This window comes from Nipponia nippon, unplaced genomic scaffold (assembly GCF_047370975.1).
Source record: "Nipponia nippon isolate SJK-2023a ecotype South Korea unplaced genomic scaffold, ASM4737097v1 scaffold_26, whole genome shotgun sequence".
NCBI lineage: Eukaryota > Metazoa > Chordata > Aves > Pelecaniformes > Threskiornithidae > Nipponia > Nipponia nippon.
Window position 1 is genome coordinate 7046890 of NW_028262343.1, and position 25375 is coordinate 7072264.

General features: G+C 40.3%; 1 protein-coding gene across 5 annotated transcripts; it reads left to right on the forward strand.

The window, feature by feature from the left end:
* Positions 1-1097: 1097 nt before the first annotated feature.
* LOC148055212 (mesoderm induction early response protein 3) lies at positions 1098-25369 on the forward strand. Of its 5 annotated transcripts, none has more exons than XM_087762413.1 (13): positions 1098-1439; positions 2206-2230; positions 4394-4542; positions 12558-12692; positions 14207-14327; positions 16445-16530; positions 16730-16802; positions 19311-19462; positions 19928-20009; positions 22093-22184; positions 24261-24388; positions 24585-24730; positions 24818-25369. In XM_087762413.1, the coding sequence occupies exons 1-13, from the start codon at positions 1431-1433 to the stop codon at positions 25273-25275; spliced, it is 1656 nt and encodes a 551-aa protein (XP_087618539.1). In that variant the 5' UTR covers positions 1098-1430; the 3' UTR covers positions 25276-25369. The 5 variants fall into 5 exon arrangements, with proteins under 5 accessions (XP_087618539.1, XP_087618538.1, XP_087618540.1 ...); XM_087762412.1 differs by having other exon boundaries at positions 1099-1439; positions 22090-22184; XM_087762414.1 differs by lacking the exon at positions 1098-1439 and adding an exon at positions 1957-1974 and having other exon boundaries at positions 22090-22184.
* Positions 25370-25375: the final 6 nt, after the last annotated feature.

A 25375-nucleotide genomic window follows, 5' to 3' on the forward strand; every position in this document is an offset into this window, starting at 1 on the left:
CTGTGTATGTGTTACACATTCTGTGTTCATGGGAAGATATTTTGCCTTACCAGAGCTGAGGCTTCAAGGGAACTGGGATAGGAACTGGATTTGCTCTATCTGGAGGGAACAAAACTGAAAAACGTTAAGGAGCATTAGTGGGTTATAATGGCATTCCAGATCAGTCAAAGGTGGAAAGTATTAAATCTTCCTTAATTTCTGAGTACATGCAGTGTGCTCTGACATAGCCTGTCTGTTGCTGATCATTTTTACCTGATAACTCCCTAATCTGTGTATACAACTTTGGAAAAGGGCAAAGATGGATCAGAGGATGAGGTACTGCTAGAGCTGCTTGTGACCGCGACAACTTCCCTAAAAAAAAAAACGTTTCTGCAAAGTCTTGGGATTTTTATGTTGTGAACATCTTACCCCTAGGTACATCAAGAGCAGATATGTCTACAACTACATGCTGTGTAGTTTGGAGGTACGCGAACAGTTTATATATTGGAAGTAGACTAGACTCAGCAGTGCAGCACGTGATATAAGTTAATTCACTCTGTTTCTCAGAGCAACAGGTCCCAGCAGAATAAATTAAACAGTATAGAGCTCCATTACTTAAATACCTAAACTAGCTTGGGATCTCTGCACTGTCTGCAAACCCAATTTAGGACGCATCCAGAGAAACTGTTCACTTCAGGATACAGCCTTTAGCCTTCTGAATTCTCAGGATGGGACACAGTCTGGGGCACTATTACAACTGAGCGTCACTGTGACGCAGACCACCCCTCTAGCAGATCGAAGTAAATTTCACTTTCTCTTTTTAACCCACAGCAGGCAATCAACAACAGCAAGGTTTGAAGACTTTGACATTTTGTTTCCTGCTTCAGACACTTAGGATGTAAGGTGTTAGCATAACTACTAGCCCTCCTCCACACCAGCACCTAGGAAGGGGCTTAATACGGAGTGAAGAGCAGATCACATAACCGGGTACCACTCGGTCGCGGGGTAACGTTTCCGCACAGTATTCCTGGCCCCGGAACAGGAATGCAAGTCGCAGTGAACATGAAGCGTTAGGAAAGCTACGAGGCAACAGCGAGGGCCCCAGCGACTCCTGTTCGCCTCGCCCCGGGACGGGCAGCCTCTGCTAGCCGAGGCTTCCCGGGCGGGCGGCGGCCGCGCCCCTCAGGCCTGGGCTCCGCGGCGGGCGCTGAGCGCCCTCTCCGGGTGGGGCAGGGCCGGGACGCGGCGGGCAGAGCACCCTCGCTAGTCGGGACAGGAGGCCGCGGCGCCGCTGGAGGCGGGGTCCCGACACTGCCTCCTCCACCCCAGCCCGGTCCCTCCGCTCCCTCCCTCCCTGACCGGCTCCGGCTCGAGCTCGGCAGCTGCCATTGGCTTAGCGGCCCCATCCGGGCACTCAGCGCAGCGCTGTTGCTCAGCCCAATCATCCCAATATGGCGGAGGTAAGCGGGGAAAGCGGGCTGGGGCGTCGGGGTTCGGCCGGCTCCCCGCGGGGCCCCGCCGCCGGCAGGCCCTCCGCGCCCGCCTCGCCATCCCCGTAAGGCGCTTCCGGGGCGGCTCGGCGGCGCGGGGTGGCCGGCGAGGCGGCCGGCAGCGCCGGAGCAGTGGGAGTCTGCGCGACTAGGCCGCGCGGCGGGTGCCGCGCAGCGCGGGTGCCGGGTTCGCAGCCCGCGGGCAGCCGACAAGCCGTAGCCGGGCATGGAGGGGGGCGCGGCCGCCGCACCGGGCCCCGGGGAGCGCGGGCCGGGCCGGCGGCAGCGCCACCACAGCGCGGGCGATGGAGAAACGCCCGGCTGGAGGGAGGAGGAACGAGCCCTGGGCTAGGAGCGGGAAAGAGATGGCTGGTCCGGGTCCGGCTCCCTCTGCCGCTACCTGCCCCTGTCATGCCCCGCCAGGGCCGGAGGGAGCGGGAGCGCCGGGCCAGGCGCGGCTCCTGGGGGGCGTCTGCCAAGGGGGAGGAGGAAAGGAGAGCGGCAGGTGGGGAGCGAAGGAGGGATGGGAGAGAGTGAACGGGATGGAGGGGCGAGCAGAGTGGGGGCCGGGGGCGAGGCCGGCAGGAAGTGCGGAGCGGCGGAAAGGGGGGACGGCGGGGGAAGGGAGCAGCTCCGGGGGTGGAGGGGTGCGTGTGTGTGAAACGGAGACACCCCCCCCCCCTTTGCTGCGCTGGAGCGAACCTGCGTCTTGCCTCACTCTCTTCTCTCCCCGCAGGCTTCCTTTGGGAGTTCAAGCCCAGGTTCGTCCTCGCCCATCTCCTGCCCCGGCACCTAGCCTGCTGCCTGCATGCTGCTCGCTCCTTCTTAAAGTTACCCCCTGTTGCCTCGTAGCTTTCCTAACGCTTCGTGTTCACGTGACTAACCGCCGGCCTGATTTTTAAGAGAAGGAGATGGGCGTTGTGGAGTTCTACCCTTAACTCTGGTCGTAGTTAGTAATTGGCTACTCGGAGCCCAAAATGAGAACAAAGTTTTGTAGCACTTTTAAGTCAGTATCTTAGTAAAGCCACGTAGCCTGGAGGGAGACTGCTTCTCTTGTTGCTGATAACTGCAGGCTTGTGTAAATTTTTGACTTCTTGATAATATCAGAAAATGTTTAAAATCATAATGATATGTAATTGTTAAGGCTTTAACTGCTGTTAAGGTTCTTTGGAATACTTTACACAAGCAAGCATATTTAACATCAGCAGGGCTATTTATGAAGTATTTGGGGAATGCATTTGCTTCTGTGTAACTGCTTTCAGCATTGGCTGTTTTTAATCTTTTTTAAACTAGTCTTATTAAATTTATTGAGCTTGTATTATTTGGATATGTTTTTAAAATATTTTAAATCAGATATTGAGTGTTCAGAGCTACTAAAGAAGTGGGACTTTTTTATCTAAAGTCTGTGAGTGGAATAGAACTTCCACTTGAGTTACTCAAACATAAAATGAATTAGAACAGTGATTAGAAGCAGTAATCTCGAGCGTGTATATAAATATATATTATATTAAGGCAGTTGACAGTTCTTTAAAAGCCATAGGATCAGGATGTGATGGCCAACAGTAGAAAAATTCAACACATAATGTTGTAATTGGAGTAGTATTATCAGCTCTACTGAGAGTTCTATGAGACCATAATATGAATAGCACGTGAATAAAAAGCATTTTTGGCCTGAATGTTTCCCTATGGTATGGTGTTATAAACTTTCACAGTATTGTCTTAAGCAAGCTAAACAAAGTTTACTTTAATTATCTGCATATAAGGAATGAACACTTAGCATAATTGCTGAAAAATTAATTAGATGCTTTAAGACTCAGAAGTGTTAGCTTTTTTTTTTTTTTTTTTAAGAAAAGCATTGAAAACTTGTAGCTATTTCCTTCAAAGCTTCTTTAGAAGTTCTTATGTGGGAATAATTCTTAATAAACATTTTCTTTGCTGCTTGTAAGCCAAGAATTGCAACAGAGCACTAGTATGTAAGAACTAGAAGGGGAAACCAGAAGTGAAATATCCTAATCTGTTTCTTTTCTCCATCCTGAAAACCTTAAGAAAGTGAACATAAAAGAACAAAACAACCCTGTATTTCAGTAATTTTCATTGTAGAACACTGACTTTGTGGTGTAGAATATTTGCATCTTTAAAACTTGTTGAATCTAATGATAACCTTTCTAACAGTTGACAAAATGCACTTAAAATAATAACAGTACTTTTTTGATGACTTATGAGTATCCTCTTGAGTAAAAAAAAAAAAAGCGTCTGTTAGACCACAGAGCTGTCACAATGTGATCCATTAGAAGCGTTTTGTTATTTCTGGTATATTTTCCTCTATTTCTTGAAACTCTGCTATGTTTGTTCTTCCTTTTTAAATCAAGTGCTAAGAATTAAATTAGTTTTAATAAAAGATCTCATCTGTGAGGCTAAACTAATCTGAAGCGAGTCTCGCTGCTTATTTTGCTGTTAGTAGGAAGCTGATTTGCAACCTGTTAGCTGTTTACCAGTGAAAAACTATGCTAGTTACCATACAAATAGAATCAGAGTCTATAAATCAGTGTCTTGTAGCATCTGAAATCTTGCAACATGTGGACTTTATACCTTAATGATGATTTCAAGGATGTTTTGAACAATCTTTTATTCAGTAAAATATTAATTTGGGATTGTACTTTCTGAAACTTTGTTTCAGTAGTTTAGATACTTCTCCCAAGTATTCTGTACTGCAAGAGAGAAAACTGCACCTATTACTTACAAGTACAAAAAGGGAAGGCGAGCTAAAATAGCTGAATTTGTCAGTTAGGAATTTGTTCCAGTTATTCCATTGAGAGTTCTGACCCTGCATGTAAAATTTCACGCAACCTTACTTTTTTTCTGTGATGTAATTTCATATGTTGGTATAGAAAAAAAAAATTACTCAAATTAGGGTTTTTTGATAGTTGGCTCTTTATCATCTGAGGATCATGACTTCGACCCTTCTGCTGAAATGCTTGTACATGATTATGATGATGAGCAAACTCTTGAAGAAGAGGAGGAAATGATGGAAGAAAACAAAAATTTCAGCTCTGAAATTGAAGATTTAGAAAAGGTAAGAGTGACTTGCTCTCTCCTAAATGTCCATATATGTTGTACCTTTTTTAGTGAAAAGAACACTCAACTTGTTCTTTAGTTTGTATTGTATAATGCAGTTTCCAGCAAAATGCCTTTGCAGTTTGTTTAAAAAAAGAAAAGAAATCAGGTTTGGTTAGGATATAGCAGTGCATCCTCATAAAAAGGCTGAACTTAGCTTCTCAAAGATATTAGTGTTATGTTAAGTTCAGATTCTTCTTTTGCATTTAATAATCTTTTCACTTTGGAAGAGAAATTACCGAAGCAGGTTTTAGAGTCCTGTCATCTAATATCACTTATCACTTCTAAGTTTTATAAGTTGGAAATAAGTTGAAATTGTACGTTTTGCATGCTATTAAGTGACAGCTATCTGTGTTTCATTCTGTTGGTCAGATTTTGTTTTTCCAATCTGGAAACACAGTCCTGTTTTGGACATGATGAATCCACATTCATTTGCTACATAAATTGTAGTTCTATGTCTCAGTTTCATCAGTTTGGCATTTGGTGCGTGTACAAAATGACCAGCGTGCTCCTTGGCTTTTCCTACTAACTTTTGCACTCTTTAATTACATGTTTTTTCTATTTACACCTCTTGCTCATCTGTGGCAGTGCATCACCCATTTTAAATGCTTGCTGAACGCTGAACATCCACAAACTGATGCTGCTTGCATTACCGTTCAGTGACCCACTTATACCACTCAGCATAACTGCAGATTTTGGTCAACAGAGTTCCAGGAAATTGTAATTTTTAGCATTAAATATGAGGCTGTGTTTTTGTAGTCCATGTAAAAACAAATTTTCTAAATGTAGAGTTGACAGTGTTTATATTCCTGGTTTTTTTTTTTTTTTTTTGTTCTGCTACCTTTACAACTACATTTTTGCTGATTATGAACTTGCAATTATAATACTGAAGCAGCTTGCCAAGTCTGGTGGTTAAAATGGAGCTGTTACTCCACAAAATGATCTTATTGCTTCTATAACAGAAGGAAAAAGAACTGAGACACACTCATCTTAAACACTTTATTACTTCATGTCCTGATCCTGGAAAGACTTGGACATGAGTTTACGTTTACCCATTGTGAAAAGTCTTTGCAGGACTAAGACCTTAGCTGACTAAATAAAAAAAGTAATTTAATCAGTGTATGAGTTCAACAAGAAATTTTTAAAGGTAATATAACTTTTAAAATATAAATATTGGAAAATATTTCTAATTCTTTGATGACTTCAATCAGGTAACTAAAAAAAAATCTCCACAGTTTGTTGTTTTATTAATTATGTTAGGATGCAAGTATGATGATATTTAGTAAAATCATTTGATCAAAAGCTGTTGGAAAAAACACATTGTAAAGCAAGCCTTTCTCTTGATTTTTGCTTCTGTATCATTAACTGTCTTTCTCCTGTTACCTTCTGTACTGGTTTTGGCTGGGACAGAGTTAAATTTCTTAACAGTAGCTTGTATGGGGCTATGTTTTGGATTGTGCTGGAAACAGTGTTGATAACACAGGGATGTTTTAGTTACTGCTGAGCAGTGCTTCCACAGCATCAAAGCCTTTTCTGCTTCTCATACTGCCCTGCTGCTTGGGGACACTGGCTGGGCATCGGTTGGTTGGTGGTGAGCAATTGTTTTTCATTTGCATCACTTGTCTTTCTTGGGTTTTACTTCCTCTCTCTCTCTTATTTTCTTTTTTTTTTTTCTCTTTTCCTTACAATTTTTAAAAATTCTTATTTCTTTTAAATTATTAAACTGTTTTTATCTCAACCCACAAGTTTCTTTTTCACTTTTGCCCTTCTGATTCTTTCCCCCCATCCCACTGGGGGGGGGGGGGGGGGGGGGGGGGGAGGAGTGAGCAAGCAAGTGGCTGTTTGGTGTTTAGTTGCCAGCCAGGGTTAAGCCACGACAGTCCTTTTTGGTGCCCAACCTGGGGCACAAAGGGTTTGAGATAACAGTTTTGACCAGAGCGTATTAGAAGGGATTTATATCTGTTAACAGTTGCTGGTCACAATATTGATTTATCTGTTCTCAATATTTGTTTATTTGATCTGTGCCATGCTCTTTTTTTTGCTGTACATGTTAAAGATTGGTGTTGGGTTTTGCAGTTTGCTGTGCTCTGTAGGGCTCTAGTGATGTTTTGTCTGGGAGATTTATTATTAAAACACTGGCCTTGAGCTTAATCCGGTATTTGGGCTCTGTACTGAAGCCATTACTGTGCTTCGGGTACCATTGCATGGAGACAATTAACAATTATACTTCTTCCTCTGAGAGGTTTTTTGTGGAGGAAATACAGAATGGCATCTTCACCACCTTCTTCTGTAATGTTTTTTCCCTCGTTACAATAACTTCTCAGTATCTTCAACATACTTGGGTAGTCAAAATACTTCTATTGGTATTTCTTAGGAATATTGTTTTGGCTTTTTCTAAGGTTAACAAGCAATTTAGGAATACGACCCAGGCCCCGTGGCAGTGTGGTTATGGGTGGCAAGGCATGTGGGAGAATATGGGCAGGTATCTAGAAAGCTTCTCACCTCCAGTGGTCTGGAACTTCACTCCTGAACAAGTGCAGAATCCTGATGAAGTGATAGAATGTTTGGAAAAGGAAAAAAAAAATAGTGCCCTGGCTATTCCAAAGCAGCACAACTTATCGCACTGTGCTGGGGCCCAGCCTGCACCTACCAAACACTGCTCAATACTATTCAGCACCCTCGAGTTAAAGAGAGGGTCTCTGGATCTGAAAACATACCAACAGACACTATGGCTAAACCAGAGACCCAGCCTTCAACTATATCAGTCACCCCTATAACTAAAAAGAAACAATGGAAGCGGAAGTCAACTTGTTTAGTAAGGGATGAAGAAGCTTCTCCTAAGAGGGAGCAGGAGAAAGAAGAGGCAGCTTGTTCTGCAGCAGAGCAGTCACAAGAACAGGAGGAGGAAGAGACTGAAATCATAAATGAGACAGAAACCACCTGATCCCTATCCCTAAGCGAGCTGCGAATATGCAAAAAGATTTCAGCTGTCAACCAGGCAAGCAAATTCTCAGCTGGTTACTCTGATGCTGGGATATTGGGGCCAATAGTCAGGAATTAGAGGGTAAGGAAGCCTGGCAGCTGGGATCCCTTGCTAAGGATAAGGCCATTGACAAAAGGATTGGAAAAAACACAGGAGTCCTCAGTCTTTGGCAGCAACTCCTGTCAAGTGTGAAGGACAGGTATCCCCTTCAAGGAAGAATTTGCAAATTCCCAAAGCAAACAGACCACCAGTGGTGGTCCATTGGTGGTGGAGGTGATCTATAACAACCTGGATGGTGACCAGGTATCCAAAGACCCAGATGAAATCCAGTGCACGTGGTCCATGTGGCGAACGTTTGTACAAAATGCACCGATGTCATATGACAACACCCTGGTGATAACGAGCTGGACAGACACAGAGGCACCAACTATGGATGGATTGGCCAGACAACTCCAAGAATATGAGGATAACCTCACTTCTTCCCTATGGGTCTGTGTCTCGGCTGTGGAGAAACTGACCCAAAAATTGTCCCAGCAATCCAAGAAGGATAGGTCTTCCTCACGCGCTCCAACCAAGGTCTCGGCTATTAAGAGTCAGCCTTTTTCTGTTCAAGGGAGAGGGTACCGGTGGCACACACCACGTGCAACCCTGTGGTTCTTCCTGTGTGACCAGGGGGAGAACATGAGGAAGTGGGATGGTGAACCTACCTGGAGACTAGAAGCTCAGGTACAGGAACTGCAAGGAAAAACAACAGCCAAAAGGCATCCATCCAGGAAAATTACTGCTCCAGTGTCTGTTGGGCAGAGTAGAAGGGCTGATCGTACTTTTGACCCTGATGAAGGGACTTCTGGTTTGCAGTTACAAAAATCAAGTAATGAATGCTCCGACCAGGAATAGAGGGGCCCTGCTTTTGGCCAGGCGGAAGAAAGGGACAACCAGGTTTACTGGACTGTGTGGATTCAATGTCCTGGCACATCAGCCCCACAGGAGTAAAAAGCTCTGGTGGACACTGGTGCACAGTGTACTCTAATACCATCAGATTACAAAGGGGCAGAATCCATCTGCATTTCTGGAGTGACAGGAGGATCCCAGCAGCTGTCTGTGTTGGAGGCTGAGGTAAGCCTAACCGGGAATGAGTGGCAGAAGCACCCCATTGTGACTGGTCCAGAGGCCCCATGCATCCTTGGCATAGACTACCTCAGGAGAGGGTATTTCAAGGACCCAAAAGGGTACTGGTGGGCTTTTGGTATAGCTGCCTTGGAGACGGAGGAAATTAAACAGCGGTCTACCCTGCCCGGTCTCTCAGAGGATCTGTCTGTGGTGGGGTTGCTGCGGGTTAAATAACAGCAGGTGCCAATTGCTACCATGACAGTGCACCGGCAGCAATATCGCACCAACAGAGACTCCCTGGTTTCCATCCATAAGCTGATCTGGTGACTGGAGAGTCAAGGAGAGATCAGCAAGACTTGCTCACCCTTTAACAGTCCCATATGGCCAGTGCAAAAGTCTAATGGAGAGCGGAGGCAAACAGTGGACTATCAAGGGCTGAATGAAGTCACGCCGCTGCTGAGCGCTGCCATGCCAGACATGTTAGAACTCCAATACGAATTGGAGTCAAAGGCCACCAAATGGTATGTGACAATTGATATCGCTAATATGTTTTTCTCTATCCCTTTGGCAGCAGAGTACAGGCCACAGTTTGCTTTCATGTGGAGGGGTGCCCAGTACACCTGGAATCGACTGCCCCAGGGGTGGAAACACAGCCCCACCATTTGCCATGGACTAAATCCAAACTGCACTGGAACAAGGTGAAGCTCCTGAACACTTGCAATACATTGATGACATCATTGATTGGGGCAACAGAGCAGAGGAAGTGTTTGAGAAAGGGAGAAGAATAATCCAGATTCCTTTGAAAGCTGGTTTTGCTATAAAACAAAGTAAGCTTAAAGGACCTGCACAGGACATCCAGTTCTTAGGAATAAAATGGCAAGATGGACATCGTCAGATCCCAATGGATGTGATCGACAAAATAACAGCTATGTCCCCACCAACTAACAAAAAGGAAACACAAGCTTTCTTGGGCATTGTGGGTTTTTGGAGAATGCATGTTCTAAATTACAGTCTGATCGTAAGCCCTCTCTATCAAGTGACCCGGAAGAAGAACGATTTCAAATGGGGCCCTGAGCAATGACAAGCCTTTGAACAAATTAAACAGGAGATAGTTCATGCAGTAGCCCTTGGGCCAGTCCAGGCAAGGCAAGATGTAAACAAATTTGCTCTACACCGCAGCTGGGGAGAATGGCCCTACCTGGAGCCTCTGGCAGAAAGCACCGGGGGGGAGACTTGAGGTTGACCCCTAGGGTTTTTGAGCCAGGGATATAGGGGATCTGAAGCCTGTTACAGTCCAACTGAAAAAGAAATATAGGCAGCATATGAAGGAATTTGAGCTGCTTCGGAAGTGGTTGGTACTGAAGCACAGCTCCTCTTGGCACCCTGACTGCTGGTGCTGGGCTGGATGTTCAAAGGGAGGGTCCCCTGTACACATCATGCAACTGATGCTACATGGAGTAAGTGGGTCGCACTGATAATGCAACGGGCTCGAATGGGAAACCCCGACTACCCAGGAATCCTGGAAGTGATCATGGACTGGATGAAACTTTGGAGTGTCACCAGAGGAAGTGACACGAGCTGAAGAGGCCCCACTGTATAACAAATTACCAGAAAATGAAAAGCAATATGCCCTGTTTACAGATGGATCCTGTCGTATTGTGGGAAAACATTGGAGATGGAAGGCTGCTGTGTGGACTCCCACATGACAAGTCACAGAAACTGCTGAAGGAAAAGGTGCATTGGGTCAGTTTGCAGAGGTGAAAGCCATCTACCTGGCTTTAGATATTGCCGAACGAGAAAAGTGGCCAGTGCTCTATCTCTATACCGACTCATGGATGGTGGCAAATGCCCTGTGGGGGTGGTTGCAGCAATGGAAGCAGAGCAACTGGCAGCGCAGAGGCAAACCCATCTGGGCTGCCGCATTGTGGCAAGATATTGCTGCGCAGGTAGAGAACCTGGTTGGAAAAGTACATCACGTAGATGCTCATGTACCCAAGAGTCAGGCCAGTGAAGAACATCAAAACAACCAGCAGGTGGATCAGGCTGCTAAGATTGAAGTGGCTCAGGTGGATCTGGACTGGCACCATAAGGGTGAATTATTTCTAGCTTGGTGTTCCCATGACACCTCAGGATGTTTAGGAAGGGATGCAACATATAGATGGGCTCGTGATTGAGGGGTGGACTTGACTATTGATGCCATTGCACAGGTTATCCATGACTGTAAAATGTGCGCCACAAGCAAGCAAGCCAAGCGGCTAAAGCCTCTCTGGTATGGAGGATGATGGCTGAAATATAAATATGGGGAGGCCTGGCAGATTGATTTTATCACACTCCCACAAACCGGCCAAGGCAAGTGCCATGTGCTTACAATGGTGGAAGTGACTACTGGATGGTTGGAAACATACCCTGTGACCCACGCCACTGCCCAGAATACTATCTTGGACCTTGACAAGCAAGTTTTATGGCAACATGGCACCCCAGAAAGAATTGAATCAAAGGGACTCATTTCCGAAACAACCTCATAAACACCTGGGCCAAAGAGCATGGCATTGACTGGATGTATCACATCCCCTATCACGCACCAGCCTCCAGGAAAATTGAACGATACAATGGACTGTTAAAAAATACACTGAGATCAGTGGGTGCTGGGACATTCACACATTGGGATACACATTTAGCCGAAGCCACTTGGCTAGTTAGTACTAGAGGATCTGCCAGTCGACCTGGCCCTGTCCAATCAAAACCCCTGCGCACTGTGGAAGGAGATAAGATCCCCATAGTACATATAAGTAACTTGTTGGGAAAAACAGTCTGGGTTATTCCTTCCTCAGGAAAGGGTAAACCTATTTGTGGGATTGTTTTTGCTCAAGGACCTGGGTGCACTTGGTGGGTAATGTGGAAGGATGAGGAAGTCCGATGTGTACCTCAAGGGGATTTAATCCTGGGTGAAAATAATCTGTGATTTGAGTTATATGATGGCAGTATTACATGATGCTGTATGTCACCACTGCTGTGGCTGCCTATATGTTAAAGGTATGACAGCAGGAACCTTTTGCTGCTAGCCAGGCTAGAGGCAAGAGGAGGAATTCATTGCAATGTTAAAGTTTATGGCCTAAACAAAAGGGGCCAGGGGTGGAGATTTTAATGGATATACCTCTAAATTGTCATAACCCATGATTTGAGTTGCATGTTATAGGAAGTACTACAGCAGAATTTTTTCTTTTTAATTATTAAACTGTCTTTATCTCAACCCATGAGTTTCTCACTTTTACCCTTCCGATTTTCCCCTCCATCCCACCAGGGGGGAGTGAGCAAGCAGCTGTGTGGTGCTTAGTTGCCAGCCGGGGTCAAACCACGACACCTTCTCAAGAGTCCTTATAAAATATATTGTGCGGGAGATGGAAAGGAGGGATAAAAAGTTGCTATATTGGTTTATTTCTGTGGTGTTTTGCACACTTGCAGCTGTAACTATATAGGACTAAAGTCTTCAAGTTTTTCTGCATTTCTTTCTTGTAGGGGGATTGTTAGTGTTTCTAGTATATATTCTGTCTTGAAGAAATATAGGCAAATCATGTTCTACAGTATGAATCAGATAAGGAGCAAATTTTTAATAATTACTCTCTAGTTTCATCCAGTAAACGGTTTTCTTCAGTAGCTTGATGGGACTTCATTATATGCCAAGAGACATGGTTATGAATTATTTCAGTCCTGTGCCTGAAAATATTTTAGATCTTTAATCAAGATTCCTGCTTTCAATTAAGTTTTTGTTTGTTTGGGTTTTTTACTTTTGTTTTTTTAAAATATTTCTTATCCTTGTAGGCCTGAACTGTTTACAAGTATTTGGCAATATGTTGAAATGTTTGTAAATCTTCTTGTATTAGGAAGGAAACATGCCATTGGAAGATTTACTGGCATTCTATGGTTATGAACCTGTGATTCCAGTTATGGCCGGTTCCAGTGCAGATAGCTCTCCAAGTGAACTTGCAGATGAACTTCCAGATATGACTCTAGATAAAGTAAGTCAGAACTATTTTCCCCTGTATTACGTTTTAAAAGCAGAAATCCAGGTGACCTTAAATTATATTTCACTGTTTCTTGGTGTTACAAAATACATATCTTTGTCATTTCAATATACAATTAAGAGTTACTGTACTAGCGGTGGACTTGGCAGTGCTAGGTTTACAGTTGGACTCAATGATCTTAAAGGTCTTTTCCAACCTAAATGATTCTATGATTCTCTGATTCTACTCTGAATTAATTCTTTTTCAAGGATATTGAGGATCTGAATCTAATTATAATTATCACACACATGCATAGCAACTTTAGTAGCACTATATTACTACAAATGAGGAATTATTAAGTTAACGGTTCTTCTAAAACACATCCAGAGAACTTTAAATAGATTAAATAGATTACCTTTTTTTTTTTTTTTAATAGAAGTGGGATTTTTTCTGAAAAGATCTGTATTTTATTTTAATGTATGCAATGTCCAGAAATAATAATTCTGGCTTCCAACATCCATGTCATGTATCAAACCTTTGTGGATAACTTGAAAATGCACTCCTGAATGCTTTGGAATGTTCCTTTCAAATGCATATAATTTGGAAAGGTCTCAACTTTGCGGGGTGAGAGAGAGATTGTTTTATGTTCAACGACTATGTGTTGCATTGTTGAATATAAAAACATGAAACTTCAGTTTTTGTGATTTGCAGGCTGTTTGAATTCTGAGACTTTAATCTGATTTTTGGCTATAAGGCATATGCAGCTAGTAGTTTGTATTATAAAATCTGTAGTATGTCTCTCTTTTTGTAAATATGATGAAATGATAAACTCCACAGAAAGTAGGGTATAATGATGGCTCTGCACATCTGATTCTCATTAGGAGTCACAATTGTGTTGAGGCTACAGAAATGTAGTCGGCTTGTTGTCTAATACAGTTCTTTCCCTCCCTAATCTCTATACAGAGGGTTCAAACATGTCTGCTAGTGGAGGAAGTGTGCTTTTTCTTTCTTTCTTCCTTTTCTTTTTTTAATCTATAGAAACATCAATTTTTTTTTTTTGTGTGAGTTGGGAAGATAATGGGTTGTCTATTATCTGTAACTCTTCTCAGCAAAAGTGCCTGGCTGTTTCCTTCCCCCCACCCCAGAGTTTAAGGGGTAACAGCCTGTTAAAGCTTTAGTATATCTGTGATGCAAAGAATGACAGAATTCTAAAGATTTTCATTGGAAGCAGTTGGAGGAACATCTGAGATTTGATGCTTGCAGAGGCTACTACTTCTGCATTTATTTTAATAGAAGACAAGGGGGAAATGAACCCCTGTGTTCAACTCTGAAATGAATGGTTATATTTGTTCTAAGATTTAGGAGGAGCGAACTAGCTTTTTAATTAAGAGAGGATGGTCTGCTAAAATTAATTATGGTAAAATAATTCATTTTAATTAATGGGACTTACAATTTGCTTAATCTAAATGCTCACCAGTCTATACTTAATAGTCAGTCTGAGGTTTTATTTTTTTATTTTAATGATACAGGAGGAAATAGCTAAAGACCTCTTGTCGGGTGATGATGAAGAAACACAGTCCTCTGCTGATGACTTGACACCATCAGTTACTTCGCATGAGACTACTGACTTCTTTCCTCGACCATTAAGATGTAGGAAACCTAATTTTATAATAGTACTCAAAACGTCTTAGCATTATATATAGCTTCCTAGCTTAAAATATCAAAATTGCAGAGTAGTGCTGACTTTACTGGGAATTGAGAAACAGTGCTTTGCAGGATGTTGTACATGAATGTTGTCTTTGGTTGGTATTATTGATTACCTAAAAGACCTGTATTTAGTACTGTGCTCAAAGCACAAGTACAATTAATTTTTCTACAAATACAGTAAATTTTCATAATTAATAGTTAATGTGTTGAGGAACACTCTTTGTGATTTTCCGTATCTTACTGAATGACGTGAATATGTAACCCATTCTTTTAAATTAGTATTTCTCTACTAAAATTTTTGCTACTGCTTTTAAGCCAGTGACTCCTCCATTCAGCCTGTGGATGTGAATTGGGATGTGGTTTCTTTGTGATTATTTCCCTTCACACATTCAACAGTTTTCCATAGGACTTCATGAGCCAAAGTGGTTTTATATGGGATGGGGCCTATGAACCCATGACCACCAAAATTTCACTACCCATGGAGCTATTATGGGAAAGATCCAAGAACCAGTGGTTCAGTTATCCAACCTGGATGAGATATTCCTCATTGCTCTAACTCTAGTACACCAGTGAACAAATGAACTGCAATAGGCAATGTGGAGGATTTTTATCAGTTTTAATTTGGCAAGCATCTTGAGCTATTTCTGGGGGATTTCATTCCTCTAGAGAAGGGGGATGATAAAGGGGATGTGCTGTCTCAGTCATCAGCAATTGTAGCCAACATACGACAGACAATGTAAGACATTTGTATTGAGAGAGAGAAACAAAAACCTTTAAAATTATAATGCCCTTTTTTAGTTAAGCAAGCCCCAACCTTGCTGGCACTTAAATATTGCTTGTGAACTGTTAATGAATATGACACTGAAAGTGTGGCAGCTTTATAGAAAAAATTATTAGCCCCTCATCTTACTCAGGATTAAGAAACAGTCATCTTTGCTTTCAGCTATCATGGTTTTCTATCAGAATGTTACTCTTTCTCTATTAGAACTTTTGGTTGGGCATTTAAAAATCAAATATCCACCATTTCAGGGAGGGAGATGTCAGTTTTCTGTGCTGTTGACAGTTTCATCTTTTATTCTGATCCCTGTCCATTTCTCTAAGATAACATTCAATTTTAAGATAAACATGTCTGACACATAGGCTATTTTATTAAATTTGAATTAACTGGAAAAAATAATTGCATATTATTATCTAGGCATATTGTTGTTTCATGCATTCATGTTAGCTTCTTGCCTGCTACTTCTAACAGAAAAAAGAGAGAGACTGGTGATTGTAGTAATGACTACTCCATACAGTCTTGGATATAGTCTCTGATGTTGACGATTCTATTTAGTTGTGATGACGCTAAAATTGCAACTCTATTTATGAGCATGTTGTTACTGAAAATTGAGAATACAAAATAGCTTTAATCTTATCAGAACCCAGTACCACAGCATTCCAGATTATAAAATATGAGTTATTTTGTGGAGTACTGTATTTGAATTACTTGGAGTGCTCTGCTGTATTTCTTCCTAAGAAAAAAAAGACTAAAGAGGAATAAGCAGTCTTTTGCTGATTCTGTTTTGTGTATATCTACTATATCTTCACTCTATGCTGAGGCAGCCTTGTTTAAAGGAATGTTTTGAATGCCCATTAAAACTTTTGATGAAAGGCTTTAGTAGGTAATAAAGACTTGCCTTCAATTTTACTTTCTTTGTGATTAACCAGGGGCTAAGTCATAGCCCTGGAAGTTTTCTGGTTTTCTCATACCTTTTCTATAAGGTATAAGCCTTTATTGAAGAAAATTTATTAAGAAAAATGATCTCATTTCCTTTTGACTGTTAGAAATATAGTAGATTGTCCCAGTTGCAGTGATGATAAATGTTTTAGTTCTGCAACATACAAGTACCAGTGCTTTCTGACTTCATGCTAGTTTGATAGAAATTTAGATCAACAGACTCATGATGAGTGTCTCCCAGAATAAAAGCAGGGGCTCCTTTCAAAAGTAAAGGATATCTTGTAGTTCTGTATTTGAAATGAAAAGTCTTCCTAACTAAAACCAAACTTCTTTGTGTCTGAAGCAAACACTACGTGTGATGGAGATAAGGAATCAGATGGTGAAGACATAGAGGCAGACAATGGTAATTCATCTGAAGATTTGAGAAAGGTAATAACTCTATCTTAAAATAAAATTAAGAAAAACTTTACTATTAAGAAAAATGCTTTAAGATTTATAGTACATATCTAAAATAGTACCTTAATTCTGGAATTCTATGCAAAATGCCATGTTAATGGAATTTGTAATGCTTCCATACACAAAATATTAAGCTAATACCTTTCTCTTGTGATTTTTGTTACATCTTCAGGAAATAATGGTTGGTTCACAGTATCAGGCTGAAATTCCACCTTACCTTGGCAGATACAGTGATAATGAAAAGGGTAAGTTCTTCTGACTGTTTTACTTTTTATCTTATGTTTATACATATCAGTTGATGGAAAAAAATGATATTTAAATTTATAAGATAAATTCAATGGCTTAGTTAAAATCTTGGAGACCTTAAAAAGAAAAAACAAACAAAAAACCCCTAGTCAACTGAAGTAACACGACCACATAATTATATCTCAGAAATGTGATTTACAACTTTGAGAGGAGATTCTCAAGAAGACATAGGAGGGTAGATTACAGCGTTAATTCTGAAGTATCTAGTAATATTAGGAGGCAACAAACTGTGGGTCAAGAAGGAAATATTTTCATCAGAGTATCATAACTGGGCTATGAGCATGTAACTTAGTTTACATTGAAGATCTTCAAAACAGTATTTTTCTTTGCTTGTTTTTTGGCAAGCACAACAGTGCGGGTTACAAAATGGATATGAAAAACAAAGCAATAAACTATTTTAAATTTCCATAGCATGAGTAGAAGATGTAGGTCCTGATACACCTCGTCTTTTAAAAAATGTTTTAAGTATGATGTTATTTCTGTGTAAATTTAGGTTAAAAACTGCAATTGTGCTAGAGTAGAAAAAATAACTTATTTAATAGAGTTTTATTTTGTATCTTTAGAAACCTTCACTATGAGAAAAGTATAGCACATATAGCTGTGGAATTCAAAAAGCAAATATTGAAAGAAATTTGCTCATGGGTGGAACAGCTGTGAAATTAAGGAACAGTTTGGGGGAATATATTAATAAATGAAGGGCATTCTGTTTTTTCTTCTGTAAGTTACTTGTGTTTGAACTGTAACATTTCATGGGAATATCATTCTAGTGAAGTATATAAAGTCTTTTCACCATTACCAACTGCTTTTTGAAGAATGATCCTTTGTAATAGAGAAGAAGAATGTTTAGTATGGATGGAGCTGGAAGCATTAGCAAGTGAACATCTCCTGTGTTGCTTAAGAGACCTAGGGAAGTTTCCTATTTTCTAAGATTCAAGCATGATGCTTACTGGTTGTAAGAAATGGAGGAGTAAGAACTGGATTTATCTGGATAGTCCTTTTACTATTTATACATCTTGACTTCTCCTTGGCCGAGAACTAGAGAAGGGCCAATAACCAGAGGATGATCGGGAAGGCGTTAATTTGACAACTTTCTCTGGAATGAGCTGGTGCTAGAGAGAACCAGTGAGAGTATTGTCTGCTGGCACGGCCAAGAGCAAAGAGGTAGCTCCCAGATGGGAGAGCCTGAGGAGCTCCTCTTAAGAATATCAGGCATGGACTCCAGCAAGAAGTGCTAGGTTGTCTTGGTTGACAATGGAAGTTGAAGCTGAGCGTCAGCAGTGCTCGGAGAGGTTGGACCTGGCTGTATGGGTGGAGGATTCTGTGAAAGCCTCTTCTGTACTCCCTGAAGAGCTTGTGATGGCAAACAGGGGCTTATATTTCTGCTGTGTAGTCCCAGCTACTGGAATTGTGCTAGAAGGCAGTTCTGATCTTCTATAAACCTTACACTTGTAACACATCTGTTTGAAAGCTTTCTGTGTTCTTAAGCCATAACAGAACTTTCAAGAGAGATATAATTTTATTCCTCACCTTAGCTTAATATTCTTTCCTGCAGTTTTATGAGTGATTTGAGAATCTTCATCTCTTCTACTGTAACTGCCATTATGCTTGTGTGTGTTTGAATTTAATAACTCTAATTTTGTATTGCCAAGAGAGTACGTGAAGCATTATGTGTAATGTTAATCACATCTATTGTTCAGAGTAAAGGATTTATAGTTTAATCTAGAATTCAAACGTGTGCACAGACAAAGGTTCAGGCCAACTCTTGAATATTTCCAATATATTGTCTTTCAAATAAGCTACTTAAGAGGTGCATACATGATTTCAGTATACTGTGAAGGAGGACTGTACATCCTGATTGCTTGTAAAATATGGAACATACAAGTTGTTAACAGCATTTGGTTGTTAGTGAACAGAAAAAGAAATTACCACATTGAGACCTAGATTTCCATTCTGTTAAGTAAGTTTTGGCAAATTTTAGTTGAAAATGACCAGTTAGCTGCCTTTTTTTTTTTTTTTTTTACATGTAATATTTGAAATATTAAAGTAATATCCTGCACTCTTTTACTGTAAACTATAGCTTATTTGTTGAAAAAAGCTGAATAAAACTAAGTGGTTTTGCTAGTTTGTTTATATGAAGATGATGAATACATATGCATAATTTGACTTGAATCATCTAGCCATCAACAAGCTGCTCCTCTGTAAAGACTCTGTCTCAAGAGTTCAGTCCCTTATCCTCATGGAAACTGAATTTCTTTGCCATACCACACTGCAGAGCCTGTCTCTTAACTGAGGCTTTTGGGGGAAAAGTGAGCTGCAATTTAAAAGTAGCATGGTGGTGCTTGGTTTGATTACTTCTGTATTCCTGTTCTTTGTCTTTGTGAAATAGCTTTTTATGTTATAGCCTTAAAAATGTCACACCTGGCATTAATGGATTTCTGTTTTAACAGCCTATGAAAATGAAGACCATTTACTTTGGAAACCTGATGTGATCTCAGAAAGTAAAGTTAAAGAATACCTTTTTGAAACCTCCTTAAGAACAGGAAATGAAAACATGATTGGCAGAATTCCTGAAGGACTACATACACGGGACAATGAACAAGTATGTTTTATATCCTGTTCCATTTATGACACGTTGCTTTGTAATTAATGTGTTCTCTTTCTCTGCCTTGTATTATAAAGGCAGCAATATTCAATTTCTCTTTTTTTTTTTTAATTAGATGTTATTGGGGGTCAGGATCTTATCTTATTTGTAATTTTAAGCACGTGCTTAAAATTACAATTATTTGAATGTTGGCGGTGTTGTGATCTGTGATGTTTGCTTGCTATGCTGTTGACAAATCCAGCTTTTCTAATAATTGCATGTAATGTTTTACATTTGCTTAATTAAACCTTGCCTCAACTTTTGGATGGTTTTGCTTTTGGCTGTTATTTTAAAATTTTCATCCTGTGTAAAGATAAATCCTCTTTTTTACATTAGATATGCTCACTGAAAGGCTAGTTTCAGAAGTTTAGATTGGACACTTGCAAACTTTGACTCTTTCTAAAGACTACTTCTATTTTATAGGCGCTATATGAACTTCTCAAAAGTAGCCATAATGTTAAAGAAGCAATTGAGAGATACTGCTCAAATGGAAAGGCATCTCAGGGTAAGAGAGAGTACCTGCTTTTTAAGAAATGTGTGTTTGGAGGAAAACAAAAGATTTTTTAAAAAAAAAAAAAAAACCAAAAAAAACCCAAAAAACCTTGTATAGAAAAACCTTGAGTAAGATTCAGATTGATGAGGACATCCCTTTCCATGATGTTTTTAGCACAGATTAGGTATAATCTGACTGTTGGCCAGATGGAAATTTCTGCTAGAGAAGTTAGCAACTTGTATAAAGGTTGCAGGATCAGCTGTTACACCTTTTCTTCCCATCTTTCCTACATTGCTGTTTTAAGAACGGCACAGACTGAGGAGAAGGATGGGGGAGTCGTGATTTTGTTCCCATAATGCAGTTCTCACCCATATTACAGTACCTTTTTGAGATCATGATCAGTTATAATCTGATGACATTTATACCGGAATCAGGAGAACATAGCTGGCTACGTAAGTGAGCCCCACTCTCTTCATCACTGTGCTAACGCTGTGCTATGTCAACCCTAAACTGGTTCTACAGTATAGTTCTATAGGTCTTTGGTAGAGTGTGGAGAGATTTATTCGAGTTTACAGTGGAAAACGAGCTTCCATCTTGTTTGTCCCTAACTTTATTACTCCCTTAAATAAAAATCAGAGTTTATCATTTAGCAAAGACGGTTCTTTGTCCTGTATTTTAACATGTGTTGCATAAAGCAGAAATGGACTATGAGCCCTGGTGTAAATTGGTATTCTGGCAGATATTCCCTACTCAGAACTGGATCCAAAGGGAATTTGAATGTTTACAAGTTAGGTGCTGTGAAAGCTAAGTATCTAAGGTAAAGCTGAAGGGAACAATAAGGAATATCGGAGCAGTGCTTCAGAAAGCTCTTGTACAAGAAGAGAATGTGTAGAGCTAAACAATAAGGAAGTATCAGCTGCAGGGCTGTATCCTAAACCCCACACCTCTCTAGGATTTAGATTCTTGTTTTGGGATTGAAAAATACCTCTGCCCATTTGTGGGTCAGAGCCCCAAATTCTGTCCTAAGGACTAGTACTCACTCCCCCACCCCAAATCAGATGGGATTTATACCCTCATTAAAAATGGTAAAGGATGATAATACTGTTTAGTGCCTGTCTCTTAGAGTAACCATTGATCTATGATCTACTCTACCCACTGAAGTTCACTGCTGTTCTCAAGATGAAAGTTAAAAATCCACATCTCCCAAGATAATTTCTTAACAGTGACACTTTACATGGGGATCTTCTCTTCTCTTTGAAGCTTGAGAACTCTCTAGTAAGGAGTGCAAAATTAATGGGGTGAGAAAGAAAGAAAATCGCCTTCTAGTGGAATGATTATCACTTTCATCTGGGAGCAGAAAGGTCTTGGTTCCAGTGTCTGCTTCCAGAAATGTTTTGAAATGGATTTGTTGGTTGGGTTTTGTTGTTCCCCCCCCTTGGCTTTAAATAACAGCTGAACAGATCACCATTACGAATGTAAGATGCCTGAAATATCCCTCCTTTATTATATATAGACATAAAGCCATAATCAAGATAGGGAAGCAACAATACTTGAGACAAAACTGACCTACTCAAATAGTTTGAGCTACTTTGTTTTAAAACTTTTTTTTTAGTGATTTCTTTTGTTTTGTTTTGTTTAATTTGTAAAACTAAATTTTAGTTTTATCTTAAAAAAAAAAAGATTGTTCCTTCACTCTTTTTTTTTTTTTTTCAACAGCCACTGTTCTTTCTATCTGATGCAAGAAGAAATAGTTTAGAAAAATAATCTCACTGATATCTCAGTGATGTTATCAAATCTTGTTTTTTTGATGACAAACTTCTTAAGAAATAATAAATCAAGTGTTTTTAATGTCCTTTGCCCTCCAGGATAAAAGATTTCAGAAATCAGACTCTTTTATGAGTCTTTATAAACAAGAATGTTAGATTTCAGGTAGGATATCTATACAGTAAAGAACATGGGTCTAAATAACTGAACTATTGGGTTTTTTAGAGTGTGTTTGGATATTCATGCATTAGCAACACAAATATTTTATTCTCTGTAAAATGTTAGTGAGTGAAAGTAAGTTTATCATGCTACTTTTGCAATTGTCTAGAAGAGATGACAGCATGGACAGAAGAAGAATGCAGAAGCTTTGAACATGCACTTCTGATTTATGGAAAAGACTTTCATCTCATACAGAAAAACAAGGTTAGTATTTTAGAGTTCAGTGGAAGAATTGGTAGATGATACAATGCTAAAAATCTGTACGAGCAATACATTTGTCAGAAGCCTTGCAGAAAAGTGAAATAAGAACCAACATATTAAAACCAGCTTAGCATTTTTGTGCTGATTTTTCCTCAGATGTCATTGGAAAAGCTAGGCATTGCAAGATGAGTCAGTGTGTTATCTCTGAAATTGACGTGCATTGACATTACTTCCATTTATGCATTTGTATTATAATGTAGTTTAAATGTGTGCCTCTCCTAGAAGTACAGGATTTCCATACCATGGCTCTGGGAGGGGAAAATGCATCTTAACTTATTTTTATCACCAGGGAGGTGATAAAAACAGAAACAGGCTTAGCTCTTTGTGTTTTCACAAAGTGTAGTCATCCATCAGTACTCTGGTTTCTGGCCAATGAAGGAGTTCTAGTCTTGATCTGGATTGCTTCTGATTGACTCCTCTGTGCCTGAAGAATAGGAATTGGATTTTTTATTTGTTTTTGTTTTGGTTTTTTTGATCAAATATACGTATCATTTGGTACAGTTGACAATATGGATGTTTCCAAACTTTCTGTACATCTCCTGTATGTTTTGATACCACCTTGAGGTTTTGTACTGGTTTTGGCTGGGATAGAGTTAATTTTCTTCATAGTAGCTAGTATGGGGCTATGTTTTGGATTTGTGCTGAAAACAGTGTTGATAATATAGGGATGTTTTCGTTATTGCTGAGCAGTGCTTACACAGAGTCAAGGCCTTTTCTGCTTCTCAGACTGCCCCGCCAGCGAGTAGGCTGGGGGTGCACAAAAAGTTGGGAGGGGACACAGCTGGGACAGCTGACCCCAACTGACCAAAGGGATATCCCATACCATATGACGTCATGCTCGGCAATAAAACTAGGAGGGTGAAGGTTGGCGGGGGCTGCCGTTGCCTGGGGACTGGCTGGGCATCAGTAGGTTGGTGGTGAGCAATTGTTTTCATTTGCATCGCTTGTCTTTCTTGGGTTTTATTTTCCCCTCTCTCTCTCTGTTTGTTTTTTTGTTTGTTTTTTTTTTGGGTGGGGGTGGGGTGGGTTTTTTGTTTGTTTGTTTTTTTAAATTATTAAACTGTCTTTATCTCAACCCACGAGTTTTCTCACTTTTACCCTTCCGATTCTTCTTCCTCCATCCTGTTGGGGGGGGAGTGAGCAAGCAGTTGTGTGGTGCTTAGTTGCTCGCTGGGGTTAAACCACAAGTTTTTTCTTTAGGAGTTTGGTGTTTTTATTGTATTTCTGGTAAACTTTGTAGGGTTGTGGTTTCTGTTCAAGAACAGTCAGCTAGTCCTGCTCAATACCTGGTTTAACCTGGCCTAAATAATATTTGGGTGGTTCAGATTTTAAATGGACTTTACCAATAAGCAGTAATTCACCAGAGATACAAAGAAATAATTTAAAAATATTTTTTCCAACATGCAGCAAAGCACATGAGTTGATCTGTCACTATGGACCAGAATTTGTCTAAGTACCCAAAGTATTTTCTGCTTCACTTCTCTTAGGTAATTGATTTGCTCAGCTTTTTCCTCTTAAGAGAGAGTCTGTCTTATAGTTTAAAAAATTGTTATATAGGTTATGAACTGAAATGCTTCAGATGTAGATACAGTTTCAATCTAGTTTAAAAAAAAAACCCAAACAACAATAATGCATATAATAGAACAGATGTAGTACTTATTTAGAATAGAATAGAATATTTCAGTTGGAAGGGACCTACCAACTGCCTGACCACTTCAGGGCTGACCAAAAGCTAAAGCTTTTAAAGCTTTTAAAGTAAGGGCATTGTCAAGATGCCTCTTCAACACTGACAGGCATGGGGCATCGACCACCTCTCTAGGAAGCCTGTTCCAGTGTTTTACCACCTTCTTGGTAAAGAAATTTGAAACTCTAGATCTCTTTGAAGTCTCCTAATTTAATTGGTTTGTTCATGATACTAGAACAATAAAAGTTACAATATTGCAGGAATATGGGAATTGGGGAGATGACAAAACATGAGTCTTTGCATTAATCTTGTCAATTATTCTTGCCGCCTTTTAGGTAAGAACCAGAACAGTTGCTGAGTGTGTAGCTTTCTATTACATGTGGAAAAAGTCAGAACGTTATGATTACTTTGCTCAGCAAACAAGATTTGGAAAGAAGAGATATAACCATCATCCAGGAGTTACGTAAGTAAAACGTTCTTGGAATATGTTTTCTGTTGCAAATTGTAAATGTAGAAGATGGATTTATTTTTTTTTTTCCTTCCTTCTGTCATTGCCGTGTAATGCTGCAGTGGCTATGGCAACTGAAATTAAATCCATCATCATTTTTAGGCCTTCTTTTCCAGTTAAAAAATACATTATGGATGCAATATTCTTTTAGGGACTACATGGATCGTTTGGTAGATGAAGCAGAAGCCCTTGGTGGAGCAGTGCATTCTTCAGCCTTAACATCTAATAGTCGAACAGAAACCATTCCTGATCAACAGCTGAGCATTCTGAACTCTATCACTGCCAATGAGTTGACAGGTAAATCAAGGAAAAAAAACAAACAACTTTTTGTTGTAACTATGCAAACAACTATTTCATTTGCGTTTGTGTTCATCTTTTTTCCAGCATTGACAAATAGTGTAGCTACAGTCTGCCACACTTCAGACGTGAACTGCCTGGATGACGCCTTTCCTCCTATGGACAGCTTACCCCGAGCACCAGTTAATCATGTGCCTGTTGGAACAGAAGAATTGCTTAACTTGCCTAGCAATGGTGAAAGTGATTGTTTTAATTTATTTGAGACTGGCTTTTATCATTCAGAGCTAAACCCAATGAACATGTGCAGTGAGGAGACAGAGAGACCTGCGAAGAGATTGAAAATGGGAATTGCTGTCCCAGAATCTTTCATGAATGATGTCTCTGTAAATAACCTTGGTGTGGACTTTGAGAACCACACACACCATATTACCAGTGCCAAAATGGCTGTTTCAGTGGCTGACTTCAGCAGTCTATCTGCAAATGAGACAAATGGTTTTATCAATACCCACACTCTTCACCAACATGCTGCCCTTCACTCAGAATGACTGTGGAAAACTAAACAAACAGTGGGTACTTTATGCAGTAGTAGTAAACTTGATGGGAGCTATCAGGTTTGCTTAGTCTTTCACTGGAAGTTTGAACTTT

What these genes read in the sequence shown, in the direction of transcription:
- LOC148055212 (XM_087762412.1), top strand. An exon ending in CAGATATGACTCTAGATAAA is followed by an intron (nt 12,693 to 14,206) that starts GTAAGTCAGAAC and finishes TTAATGATACAG; the next exon opens with GAGGAAATAGCTAAAGACCT. An exon ending in CTTTCCTCGACCATTAAGAT is followed by an intron (nt 14,328 to 16,444) that starts GTAGGAAACCTA and finishes TTGTGTCTGAAG; the next exon opens with CAAACACTACGTGTGATGGA.